Source organism: Leptosomus discolor, chromosome 7, assembly GCF_034619465.1.
Source record: "Leptosomus discolor isolate bLepDis1 chromosome 7, bLepDis1.hap2, whole genome shotgun sequence".
Classification (NCBI taxonomy): Eukaryota; Metazoa; Chordata; class Aves; order Leptosomiformes; family Leptosomidae; genus Leptosomus; species Leptosomus discolor.
In genome coordinates this window covers 60,788,928-60,802,884 of record NC_141397.1, presented here as the reverse complement: position 1 = coordinate 60,802,884, position 13,957 = coordinate 60,788,928, and the positions used below count along the sequence as shown (strand labels likewise).

At 42.5% G+C, this 13,957-nt stretch overlaps 1 protein-coding gene across 2 annotated transcripts; it reads right to left on the bottom strand.

Annotated features, from left to right (window-relative positions):
* Positions 1-1,850: 1,850 nt before the first annotated feature.
* On the bottom strand, positions 1,851-13,698 carry LRRC31 (leucine rich repeat containing 31). 2 transcript variants are annotated; one of them, XM_009957613.2, is made up of 10 exons: positions 13,686-13,698; positions 12,631-12,888; positions 11,225-11,374; positions 10,657-10,824; positions 7,965-8,132; positions 6,908-7,075; positions 5,974-6,141; positions 4,681-4,848; positions 3,341-3,508; positions 1,851-2,170 (listed from the first exon to the last, which is right to left on the bottom strand). In XM_009957613.2, the coding sequence occupies exons 1-10, from the start codon at positions 13,696-13,698 to the stop codon at positions 1,851-1,853; spliced, it is 1,749 nt and encodes a 582-aa protein (XP_009955915.1). The 2 variants fall into 2 exon arrangements, with proteins under 2 accessions (XP_009955915.1, XP_086324439.1); XM_086468313.1 differs by lacking the exon at positions 12,631-12,888.
* Between the last annotated feature and the right edge of the window lie 259 nt (positions 13,699-13,957).

Below are 13,957 nucleotides of genomic sequence, written 5' to 3'. Positions count from 1 at the left end.
GTCACTGCTTGAAGGTCCCTCTTTTTAGCTCTGTATGAAACAGGGGGTCTTTGCTTCATTTCAGAGGTTGAGGATCGCTGTAGAAAACAACTGATCCCACACTGCAGCAGTTCCCTGCTACCTCTGACCCAGACACTACACCTCACATTTCTCAGAGTCAAGTGGAACTGAAACTGGAACAGGAAGTCCCTAGAGACCCTCACACGAAATCATGGATTAAATGATCGAGAGGCATCTGCACAGCATGGTCAGCTGCTGGTTATAACCCGGAGCAGCCAGAAGTTGAGGTTGGAAGGGTCTCCCGGAATGAAAGCTGAACATTGATCTGCATCTGCATGGGAGAAGTTGCTGAGAGGGGTCCTAGTAAGTTAGGGAAGTGCCACTGAATGATCCTGTTGTGCCTCTGCTCCAGGAGCTTGCCGCAGCATGTAGACATACTCAGGGCTAATTGAGCAGTACTTTATCCCTCAAGCTGCCTCAGGATTTCTCTAAGACTTCTCACTCAGTGGGCAGATCTAATATCTTTACTTCCTAAAATACCTTACCAATGAATAATCCCACTGCAGTCTTTGAGCTCACGTGTGGGTTAACATGCCCCATGACACGAGTGACTACGCCAGAATTTGGCTCTGTGTAAGCAAATGCAATAAAATGACAAATAAGCAATTATCAAACCAAAAAGAAGGAGCCACTTACACGTCCCAGGTTGGTGCTTTTTCTAACAGGTCTTGGGTACAGAGCAGGGAGCTGTGCTCTTAGCTATAAGATGCCCTGTGGCTTTGAATAATGGACGTTGATTATTTCCTTCATCTTTAGGGTAAGGATAAGAACACTGTCGACATCACAAGGTGTTGTGAAGGTTAATGGATTAATCCTGAATGCAGGAGGCATGAAGGCACTGTGGAGACTCCCACTGGCTTTCATATGCTCTAGATCAGACTCTTAGATCAGGAAGTTTGGGGTTGTGCTGCATGTCACAAAAGGGTCTGTACAGAAAGCACAGTTTGGGTAAGGTTGAAACAGCTCAGGATGAGAAGGAGCACCCCTGAAGTATGCTGAAGTCGTTGCATAACTTTATCCAGAATGCTTATGGATTGCTCTGTATCCAAAATCCTTGCTAAGGTAGCAGGATATATCTCTGATTTAATCTACCGCAGCATTTCCCTTGCCCCTGAGACATGCAAAGACACCAATCAGCTGTTTCTTACCTTGATTTTATGCTGATTCTGCACACAGGACTCACCTACACTATGAGATGGCATCAAGGGCCAGAGCAGAGGCAGAACAGCTCCTTCTGTATTCTCCTTACTGGACTAACATATAATCCTGAGTTGTCGGGATGCTTTCCAAATCTCACAACTAGGTAGATTTAATGCATTCACAAAGAGGCAAAAGTTTTGGGGGAGAAGAAACTAAAATTTAAAACATAGAGGTTTCAATTATCACATTAGAGGCATTTTCCTTCTATACACAAGGCCACATTCACACTGCCCACCCACCTGCATTAGCACACACCCCAGCCACTTCCCTCCACCGGGAAACCTGCAGCGTGTCCATCTGAAATCATCACTGCTCTTTTGACGGCAGGCGTTGCAGGAGTCACAACACAAAGATAAAGCAGATATAGGCAGTGTAAGCATGGCCCAGAGGATCTGAAAGAACAGGTTATTAAATGGAATGATCTTCGCATGCAGAAGGTTAAATAACAGTTCTATATAACTGTGGAACTATTTTAAGAGCTCTCATGAGATGAGACTACTAAAAACTGGGCAGTCTTTTAAGTCAGAGACACGTAATACTTGGTTCACGGGCTGCTTTGTGAAAGGCCTTCCAGAAACCTTCAACCTTCATCAACAGTCAAAACGAATGTTTCTTTCGTGGTCTTGATTAAAGCTTTCCAGTCGTTTTCGCTGTGACTCTGAAAGGATCCACCTTTGCATCCCCAGCTCTGCCAAGGCGGGCAGCTTCGTCAGGGCTGCTAACAACTCGCTGAACCACGTCCCACAGTCACGGCAGGACGATGGGCGAAGACTGACATCCAGCTCCGAGAGTTCTTTGAATACTGCTAAGCCTTGACAGAAAACGGCCCACCCTTCGTCAGAGATGTTGTTGTTATAACTCAAATCCAGCTTCCGTAATCTGGCTAGATGGCCGTCCTGCGTCAGCAACGCTGCAAGAAATGACAGACACAACTAATACATCCTAGCAATTGCTTTAAAAGCTTATAAGTAAGAAGAGTAGTATTTTAATACCACACCATTTAAGGCTTTTCAGCAGTCAAACAGCAAGATTCAACGCCTCAGCAACATCGAATCACTTGCTGCCGATCTCAGAAAGACTCTTTTACGACAGCTGAAGGAGTGTATAACATTTAAAACACAGGGAATTCCAAAGGAACAGAAGCATTGGGTTAAAATTGTACGGCAACCTGGAAAGCTTTGAGCCAGTTGGAAGGAGGTTATATCAAGAGCCAATTAAAATAGGCAGACACGCTTTACAGGGAGATTTAGAAAGAGGGAAGCAAAGCTAGATGAGGTTGCATGATTACAACTGCCACCTCTCACTGTGGGAGGGTAATGGGCCTAATACACCCTAAAGGGAACTGGGATCCTTAAAGTATGATTGGCAAAGGAGACATCCATCAAGGGTGCTGTTTGTAAAGCCAAAAATATTCAGGCTTCATCTCACCAGCCTTCAGATTACAGGGCCTTAATAGCTGTCACGCAGCTAGTGCCAATCTCAGACACTCAAAACCCATGAGTCAGGCTCACAGAAATCACAAGGACGATTATAAAATGAACAGGTCTTTAAAAGGATCCTGGAATTTATTCCTTCACCAGGTTCCCATTTTCCAGTATTTCTCAGCAGCTGCTAAGAGGTGGCTGAAAATATTTCTGTTTTAATTCTCCCACAATAGTTTGACTCCAGAACCACACCTAATGGACTGAGAGCTGGTAGTGCCTGCATTGCTGGCTGTCAGCACATACATTTTCTATAAATTACTGACCCCAAAACCAGCAACTGAGCAAAATAAAACCCCTCAGAAGCCACTTTAAATATCTCATATGAGATATCTCTAAGCGCTGCCTTTTTGTATTAATAGATGAAATTGCTAAAAGATTCTTTGCCTTTCATTCGTTTCAGTTTTTTCACTGTGCATGTACAGGACACACAGTCTCTAGCAAAATGAAAACACTTTCTGGGAAAAATACTGCTGTATTTTCCATCTTTTCATTTGATTTATGCAAAAATGTGCTCAGCCCATGGAACAAGTCCCTTCTGAATTGCGGTCTAAATGCCCTGGCTCCTTGACTGCTAGTAAATACCGTGTTATACGTACTGAGAAGCGCCAAATCTTCAGCCACCAAGTTACAGCTGCTCAGTCTTAACACTTGAATCTCCGTTGCAAGCTTTAGTGCTCCCAAAAGCAGCTTTAGGTTCCCACCAACGCACTTATTCCAAGAAAGGTCTAATATCTCCAGTTCAGGAAGGTGAAGGGCAGCCTCAGCTGAAAAGATTAAGACCAGCAACTTCTGCTTACTAAGAGAAAACAACACGGCCTCAATAGACACCTCACCCGCAATTCACCTGTAAATAGGCTCCTAACAGGCTGCCTACTTGTGCTTAGAATGGCTTATTTTATCCTCATAAAGGTCAGACAAAAAAATCCCTCCTGTGCTCTTTATAATAGAACATAAGAAAGGCCTGCCTACAGAATCTTTAAGGACTCTGTGGAGCGGTTTCTTGTCTTTCTGTTTACGTTATTACCTTAACCTTGTCCCACCAAAGTCAATTTAATTCAACAGCTTGTTTTTAAACCAATTTATATCCATTTAAAGACAGGTATTTTTTGCTGTGAACTCACCATGCAAGGTGAAATGCTCTGTAGCTTTTGACAACATCAATTTCCATGATGTCACTCTTACATAATTGTAATAATATAAATATAGTACTCTTCCTGCAGGGACCTCAGACCAGTTTAGCTTGCTGCTGCTTCTGCTGAAGGCAGTCAAGTTTTACTGCAGGTTTCAATGTCACTAGTGAACAGGACAAAATGTAAGTGCACAATACACAGCAACTAACAGGTCCCTCTGCACTTAGATTTCATGTGCCATATGGAACGCCTATCAAAGGGACAGTGTAGCCGCTAATCCACTGAGATTTGCAATAAGTAGGCAAAAGGGGCTGAATTTACACATCCTGTGTTAGACTGGACGTTTCTTCATGGCTGTGCAATACCTTTTCCACTACTGCAGTCCTTGCCTCCGTTCCTCCATTGCCCCATGCTTAACTCTATTCCACAAAGTTTCTGCTGACACTTCCACATGCAGCGAGGTGAAAAACCTTCAGCCAAAACTTTACCCCACCAAACTGCAAATGCAGTCTCACAACCAAACTGTAATTACAGCATAATAGGAAATCATGGTTTCCTTTCCCTTCCCCAATTAGGGAGTGCACAAAAGCTCACTATCAAATGAAGGACTAAAAGGTATAATGGGGGAAGACAGACAATGATCTGTGCTTGCAGCCATGTCCCATGAAGCACTGGTTTCATCACAGGCTTTTTCACTCTGTAGTATAATGCAACCATGATCTCTGGAGTTCAGCCAACGGAGCATGAAGTGCTTTGTCCCACCAGCATACACAGAGAATAGATACGCTTTAAAAAAACATTCCTACCTAGTGATGAAAACGACTCTTCGCCTAAGCCACAATTGCTGATGGCCACAAGTTTCAACTTTGGTAAAAACCTGAGCCTGCCCAGAAGAGGATCGGATGAGACTCCCACATTTTTATTCGAGGATAAATTCAGCTCTTGAAGACTGGAGAGTAAAGGTATCACCTGGGCTACGAAAACATGAAATATTTATTAGACAGTCACCAATCCAGAACAAATACGTAGTTGTATATTTGCCTGACATCATTTCTTTTCTTTATAGATCAATCCAAAAGTCAAGGCCAAGTTTTGACACTCAAATTTAGGGTGACTAATATTTTAGTCCATAAATAGCCTTGTCATTTTCAGGAGGCATGTTTAAGAAATTAGGTATTACACACCGTGTGGAAGGTTGTCAGAATACAGCTTCCTGTTGAGATTTTCTAGGTGAAGTAGGGAATCTAACATTAAATGAGAGGGGAGTTCTTTCCAAATGTCTTCACTGCTAACTGAAACTACTTTATATTAATGTTATTATTCTCTATTAGTCAATAAATTAAAAATAAATCATAATTTCTATTACTAATAGTTAATATTTCCCAGTGCTTCAGCAGCAGTTTTTCAAACTGTCTTCTTTATCACGGAAAATGTGTGGGCAACATAGGCTTTGAGTCATGGGATTTTTTGTTGTTGTTCTAAAGAGTAAAAACTGATGTCAAAAAGATATGATAATGCACACGAAAAAATAAACTGTCTCACTGATTGAATGGGAAATATCTTTTTCTTCCTAATAGTATTTATGAGTTGGATCAATTCAACCTGGAGACTGTAGTCAGCTTTTCTATAAAGCATAAAGCAGCAGCAGCAACGCAAGATCTCCTGCGTGACTCTCCACTGGACGTACAGTTCACTAAGCGAGTCTTTGGCAGTTACGTTTCCGTGCACATACGCACCTTGGATCCCCGCCGATTTACACCAGCAGAGGAACAGTCCCTGGCTATCTCCAAAATCACTGATTACCAAAAAAAGCAGTGCTAGGTGGCAGTTCCTACATTCCCATCACGGATCTGAATCATGGAGGATTCGGGTCCTTAGTTCCATATGGGTTCAGACACTACGAGATTCCCTTTGATTCAGCAAAAAACCCATTCCCTATTGATCGTAAAAGCTATCCTCCACACCGCACCTCCAGAACTGCCTAATGAAAAAAGCACTGAGATCTGCTAGACCAGGTTAGGCAGAATCTCTCACACCTTTGAGATATTTTCAGCAGTCAAAACCTAGATTCTTAATGGATTTCTTCAACATATCCTTACACAAAACGGTCATGTCCTCTTCTGTGACACAGCACTGGTGGAGATCAAGGACTTCAAGATTTTTCAAGCTGGCCAAATGAGCTGTTGAGTCTTTAAAGCCACCACCAATGTCTCTGTTACACGATATGTCTAATTTTCTTAGCTCTGCAAGGTGCTGTAAAGCAGTGTCTGAAATGGAAAAGGGAGCATGCTGGTCAGCAGCTGCTACAATAGCACAGGTCGCGGCTTTAGCGTTTATCTACTCGAACGTCAAAGTTTGCACACGGTATTGCAGGCAACGTTCTCAGACTAAGCTTCAGCGTATAACCACAGCAGACACACGGTAATACCGCAGAGCTTTCCCATCCATGCAACTCCATTCTTCTCTGAAAGAGCAGGTGAAGGTGAGGCCAGCTCATCCCCCAGATCCATTCAATCCCCAGCCTTTTGCCGAAATTACTGCTGGATGTGCTAATTAGTGCCAGTTGTTGTGTCTTACGGATAAGACCTCCACTAGGGAGAAACACAGATAAGCAGCCCATTTTATATGGCTTCACTGGACACTCATTAAGTGATAATGGTGAGTTTGGATTTCCCTCCGAGAGCAGGATCAGCTTGTTAAAAGTTAGCTAGCCTGCGTGTGCCCTTGCCTGCGTTCTCTGGGGAGAGAGGAAGCATGTCCAGAGAGCCACTAATCTACCCTAAGATGTGTCTCAGATAAATGGTGTGAAGGGTGACTCTCCCCACTGACTTTCACATGCTTGAGCTCAGGGAAGACAAATGCTACTCCTGCTGAAAGTCTCTGTAGTCTTTTATCAGCCCTCAAACAGCAAATAACGATCGCCCATTAATACTGCCAAACCGTCAGCAAAATCCCACCTCATTGCCTTTCTTAAATGGTTTTCAGATGTACAATTTATTCAGAATGAAAGTCTTTCCGAACAGAAAGTCTAACCTAAGCCCTGGAGGCTGTCTTGCTTTAATCCACACATGTGCAAGTTTAACTCTTTCAGGCCTGGCACATTTTTCAGATCCTGAGCAATAACCTTCACGCTGCACCCGATGTGTTTGTTGATAGAGAGATCTAATACTTCAAGGTTTGGGATCACATTTAGAATTTCAGCTGGGGAAAAAAAAAGAAAAGAAATGAAAACGTGAATTGGTAATTGTATGAAATATATACAGATGAACCCTAGAAAAACATAGCACGATGACAAACAGGAAGAGGTAGGCTGGGTTTGCCTATATGTGTGGTTTAGACTGACTGAGTTCCTGCTCCACCTACAAAATGCAGCAAAACAAAGATTGGACAGGAATCAAGAAAATCAGTGAAAAATCTGTACGAAAATAAAAGTAAAAAAATACAAGGGCAGTTAGAAAAATACAGTGGAATAAAAAGCAGGAATACAAAGAGAAAGAAAAATTTCTAATGAAAAGGTACAGGACTGTATGTTGCACACGGGCCAGCTCCTGCAGCGGAGATGAGAGCACAGGGGCTTCCCTTTAGGGAGAAAATATGATTTAAAACACAGAATCAGATCAAAAGACCACACGGGACTGGAGCTATGGTGAGAGGAAAGAGGAGGTGCGTGAGATCAGTGGTTGCCAACTCAGCCTAAATTCCCATCCCTCAGGCCTTCTTTCCCATCCCATGGCCAACTACATATTCAGCTGCTTAATTTTAAGCAATCAATGTTGGAAATTCTGGCACCCGTGACTTGCTCAGGATCTCAAAGGATCCAGCAACCCTGGACCACTGAGGCAGCCAGACTGTGGTTTAGATCCAGCTATTCTTCTTCCCAACCCTACCTCACATGACTACAGAGAACAACTTTCTTCTTTGGATGAAAGTGCATTAAATCCCAACACTGTGTGGTAAGTGCTGTTGTAATGCAGAGCCTGACATAAATTAACTTTCCACTAATACTGAGCTCAATTACAGCCATCATCTGAGTCAAACAAGTTACATTTTTGTGAAGCCAGTCGCAGTCCAGCTAGATGGAAACACATACCAAGGGATTCTCCATCCTTTGCCGTCAGGTTACAGTCTGTAATTTTCAGAAGTTTTAACTTGCATCTTTTCTGGAGTTTTTTTGTCAAGAGCAATAGTTTCCCGCCTATGTTACTGTTCCATGACAAATCCAGTTCTTCAAGTTGAGAAACAATTTCAAATGCCTCTCCTGCAACAGAAGTCTAAGATCATTCATTCTAGGTCATAATTTCAGTGCAAGACAAAAATACAGGTTTGGCATATATTAAATATATATTAAAGAGGAAGGTTAGCCACTTAATTCTCAAATTATTATGTTCTGAATGGCTTGCCAGGAAAATTGGTGTGTGCCATGAACTGTTGTTACTGCAGCAATGCTGCATAAATTCTCACCTTGTCTAAGGGGCAACGGACGTCACAAGTCATTGTCACAGTACGCACAGACCTGAAATTTATTCAGGTTCCCAAATCCTCATCAGACTGTTTGGCCATCGTTGTAGAGCTGTGCCAGGACCCAGAAAGTCTAGTTTATAGGGAAATCAATACAAGGGACAAGTCTGAATTTAGTGTAGCTCTGCTCTGTTTTATTTGGCAAACTTCCAACGTCCTCTGTACTGAGTCCACAGGTCATTTTGGAAAGGATGAAAGAAGTCCTCTCACAACTATTTCTGAAACGTAAAGGTCCGTTTCTGACAGGAATGTCTTCACAAGGCATCAGGATGAGCACTGTTTTGACCCAAACTAACTTTCCCATGATTTCAAGGCAGGCAGCACTGATTTTGATTACATTCAGAAAAATCAGCCTCTTCCAGGCTTGACCCCCCCTGCCACTGTGAACTGTGTTGGTGCTCCTTTGTAACACTAACATCCCACTGCAAAATCCAGCTTCCTAACTTCCTCTGTAGAGGAGGGAGGCAGATGTATATTTGCATAAACCCATTCCCAAGGAAGATCAATTAATCAGACCATATGCAAATGTAATTTCAAAGTGTCATATACAAATTTTTGATCTAAAGTCTTGTCATCAACCAAATAATTGAGAATTGTATATTAATAACAAACCCCTTTCATGTCTATGAGTTTTCATAATTAATTCTTCACAAAAGATTTATAATAGAAAAATAATTATTTCTGTCGTTAGTAATATCCAGGTTTGAGAGAACAGGATATGTCTTAATTTTTATTTTTTGCATATATTTTAAATTATTGCCTCAGTCTTGTAATACTGAGCGATGCTCTACAGCTAAGAAGGGGTTTTGCCTCTGCAACATAGCCTGTTCCTGTTTGACATGGGGACTGGCATTCCAAACACCTTTTCCACCCAGAAGATAAATAAAGGACTATAACTCCAGGAATGGTTTCCTACCACCTCTCACAGTCACAGCTCTGAGCAATCCCACAGGAGAGGTGGATATTACAGTTATACTTGAGGCACTGATTTCTGAGTAGAATGTCCTGAGGCCACAAGTGGCCACGTTTCCACTGATAGATGCGGACAAAGTCAAACAGGCAGCATTGGCCTAAATACACATGCTGTTTTCAAAATCGCAGGCAAAAATCAATGCAAACTGACTGTTGCTGTTCCACGTTTCAAGGGCATCCCATTTTGACTGGAAATTCAAGTCCTATGATCAGTTTTGTGTTTGTCTCAGCAGAGGCCAAGTCAGAAGGGGGAAGGAAAAAGCACATAAGAACCAGGCAGAACAAATCAATTGGAGATATAACTAATAAAACTCAAGAGAAAAAAAAAAGTATGAGAAAAGAGTTTGAAAAAGACTGAAATAAATTTGAAAAAAAAAATATAGAAAATGAAACACAGATTTTACCCTCACCAGAAACAGACCAATTATTTTCATCAGCTTTTGTAGGGAAGCATTTTTCCTCCCCAGCAGATAGCATGACCCACTTTTGAGCTACCTCCATATACGTCATTTTATTTCTGATCCGTTCCTGGAAAAAGCTTGGATACGAATGACGCAAAACCCAGCTTTATAACTCAGACCAGTTTTTAGAGCTTGCAAAATAAGCAGTAGTTTTTGTAATTCCTAGTTGATTGAGTCTGCCCTTCTTTTAGATACATATCACAGACCCACCCCAGAGCAAACTCCAGGCCCAGAGGTAAGTGACTGAGCATTAGAACCTGAGTGCATAAGGCCGCCCTTAAAACCTCTAAATCTCCTGCTTTGCAGAAAGCAGGGTTGCAGGCACTCCAAGCAAAGAAGTAAGCAGAGGAATAAGCTTCTCCTAGACTTGCAAAAACAAGTCATAAAGCTCTGAGGCAGCACCTCTGGTTTTAAGTCTCCTCCAAAAGACCATCATTTTTTTTTTGTAATGAGCGTTCATCTGCCCTGCAGCAGGAAGACCTAAGCTGACTTTATTATGACTGACTCTGCTTCAGTTCTTCTGTCTACCATTAGACATCAAAGCTAGCCAAAAAAAAACCCAAACTAATCCAAATTTAAAACATGCTTTCCTGCAAACAGGACTGAATTCTGTTTCCTTCTGAATGTGAAAGCTTCATAACCTGAGGAAAGAACTCGGCAGAGCTACTCAAATGTACAAGGTCACTCATAAGCCCAAGTTCTTTCTACTGTTTCACAGCGGGAGTTTACATCACCCAGTGTGGAAGCAGCAGGAGTAGGATGTAGGAAGAGATGAGATGGATTACACTAGACCCAAGCTGTCTGGAAGTAAATGTAAATGAAATCCTGTACCTAAGGAAATGACATCCTCAGCTGTCAGCCTGCAGTTGTTAAGTCGAAGGACTTTTAACAGGTTCACATGATGAAGATGAACAGTGAGAGCTTTCAAAGTCCCACCAACACAACCATTCCAGGACAGGCTGATCTCTTCCAGCTCTGGGAGAAATGGCAGCAAAGAAGCTGAAAAAAAAAAAAAAGGAAGAAAAAAAAAGAAAAAATGAAGTATGTTCTGTTTGCGTGTTATCTGCACACCCTGGATGTCAATACATCTTAACACAAAGATGTTTTCTACAACAAACAGAGCGTTATAAAGCCCTGACAATTTGTTCCTCAGTTTCCTTATCTGTAGTTTGAGCGTAAGGACATTCATGTATGATTCTTATATTTAGATATATTACGTAATTTATATAATTTATTAATTAACATTTCTCAGGGACCTGGGACCACCAGATGAAATGTTAAATAAAGCCAGGTCTGTATGAAAGAAAGGGAACGGAAAAGAGGACAGCAAGTAATTGAATGGGCAAATAAGAATTAAAGAAATGTATGAAGTGACTGGTTAAATAAAACGTGTATTTACCCAGCTCTGTTACATCTGCTGCACTTAATGCACAATTATTTAAATCCAGATTCTTGCTGTTGGGTTTCTTTCCCAGTTTCTGCATGAACTGGTTAAATCTCTGCTCACCAGATGGTGACTCCGCTTCAGAAATGAGATGTGAAAGTCCATCTGAGTAACAAAGAAATAGGGCCCTGGTTATCTCTGCCACTAACACCATGTGTCAAACCTGTCTGTGGCTGCCGGGGGAAGACGTTAGGAAATGAAATAAATCTGGCAGCAAACCGGGCTCTATTGAATCAACGTGGCCCAATAACTTGAGTGACAAGACCGTTACAGATCAGATCACTACAAAGCTCCCGACGCAGAGCGAGAACATCTCCGCGCTACCTCACGCCAGTGACTTTGGATGTTTGCAGCACCAGTTCAAGGGCGTGAAATTCATGCAAAACTCCCAACTGCAGCTGTTCTGGATGCACAAGTCCTATAACCCTCTCTGTGTGCCTGCACTGTAGCCACGCTGCTGCAACACAGTCCGTACCCCGTCAGTTAGCACCGACGGGCCCTGCAGTTGTGCCGTGGACCTGCTGCTTCCCTCACGACAGCCTGTGCTCGCTTTTACTCATTGTCTGGGTAAGGCAGTTCCTGCTTCTCTTGGCTTTGCAAAGCGACCCCCACTGACCTTCTTCTTCCATGCAGTTTGTACAGCAGGGAAAACTGAATTTACATTTACTGCTAAACCCTTTAACAAGTCAGCACTTTCACCTAATGCCTGCCTATAGCTGGAAAAAAGCAGCAAAAATTTACACGGAATAGCAACCCCACTCTCAGTAGCTGTCCTCTCATTGTTCCCCCAAAACTCTTAGGACAAAGGACGGGGTTCGAAGGCTCACCTTCCAGCTCCTTTTTAAAAACAGCCACATTTGCTCTGGTGTGGATGTAAAGAGTATTCTTGTGTGTGCAAAATAACATACGTGACGAATTTCCATCCCCTCCCCCTTCCCCGCAGTGTGAAGTGGTAGGAAACAGCTGCTCTTGTTGTCTTCAGATCGCTTTAGCAGCAGGGCGGACAGAGACCGATCTTAAACACAACAAGCCAAGCTACTGCTCAAAGCTCGGCTTTGAAACCAAATAAGCTCGGCAACTAATGAGCTGACTCCAGCTCCGACCTCCCACACTGGAGATCAAGAGAGAGGTCACCCAAAAGCTTTATCCCTCCTCAGCAACACGGATCTCGCTCCTTGCTTGGCACCTATCAAATTAGAGGGCACATCCTTGATAATGTTCCAATCAGAAGGAAATCCAGCTAAAGGATAAACTGTAGGCAGCAAAGTACAGGATTTTGGCTAGCAAGAAAAGCAGCTGATTTTCTGTGAAATTAAAATATATAGACATGCACAGGTATTTCATTATTGTACCAGCATTACCTTCTACAGAGAGATCTTGCTTCTCGCTCTGATCATCAGCTCCAGAGTTGTTTATTTCTGTTTCTTCACTTTCCCTTCTGTCCTCGCCTTCAGATTTCCCAAAGTCAAAGCCCCTGAAGAATTTTTTGATGGCTGAAGGCTGTTCTTTTCTTTTTCCAGGAGAAGACCTCTTCCCTTGGAACGGTTTTATAACGAAGTCAAATGGGGAACTCTTCGGGATGTCCTCTTCATGCTTACCCTGGCAGCTCTGAACGTCATCTTTCAGGGGATCAGCAGACACAGAAAGAAACAGTTTTGCTAACGTTTACTCTTGCTTACCTTACCTCATAACAGCAGATGCACTGAGAATTTCCTACCACTCCCTCCATGCTAATACCAGAAAAGCACTGTTTGGTAGACCAGACTCTGAACTCATTTCTCCTCCTCCAAAAGGAACTGGTAGTGCTCAGTATTAGCACAGCAGATTCAGTGGTCCCAGTTCTCAATGGTCCAAGTATCAGTCTCTGCTGCCTTGTTAATGAGTACGTGAACAGAATCATTTTAATAACCATAAGTTACATAGAATGTCACTGGCATCAACTTTCCAAAATAGAGGAAGAAGCGAAGAAGTATCAGAAACCCCATGACTTGCCCAGAGAGTTTTTCATGTTATGACGGCAAGAGGCAGGTCAGGGAGAAAATGTCAAAATAAAGCAAATGTAGTTTTTATATACACATACTTTTCTTCATGTGTGCGTGTATATAGAGGTATAAATGTAAGTATAAATACTGATCTACATACATGTATGTAAATTCTCTTATTGTGTTGGAAGTTATCTGCCAGGAAACAAGTGTTCAAGGGCGAAGCACTTGCAATTATGAAAAGCTGATGCATTGTTTAAAGTCTTGCTTTTAATAGCCTGTCACAGCTGTATTTCTTACAAGTACAAAAATGATACAGAACAATGTACACAGGCGTACACGTACGTTCACTGAGCTGTAAAGCAATGCTGGTTACCCTGGCTGTGTTTTCACGCTGTAGAGCAGTATTATTTTTAACAGACAAAGGAACATACCTGTCTTTTCCATTGGCACACCTGAGGATCTATTTCACGTTTTACAGTACTTTCAGGGCTTGCAGAAGTGAGCCATGACATGCAAACAAAACCTCACTTCTTTCCAATAATAGGGCTTTCCACGTAGTTTTCTTTCAAGAGTTTCTGTCCTCATTAGTCTGACAGCAGCAGCTCTGCACAAGGGGTTTGTGGGCTCCTCCCCGACGCCTCCGTTCCTCTGCACCGTCTCCCAGCGTCAGCCTGCTGTCCCTGGCCTCTCTTTTCTGGAGAAG

Bases quoted from the DNA above. Each gene is read 5' to 3' on its own strand.
- LRRC31 (XM_009957613.2), bottom strand. The intron at 10,825-11,224 runs GTAAATACACGT...TTTTTTTTTCAG, and splicing joins AGCAGATGTAACAGAGCTGG to CTTCTTTGCTGCCATTTCTC. The intron at 6,142-6,907 runs GTTAGACTTTCT...TTTCCATTTCAG, and splicing joins AGACAGCCTCCAGGGCTTAG to ACACTGCTTTACAGCACCTT.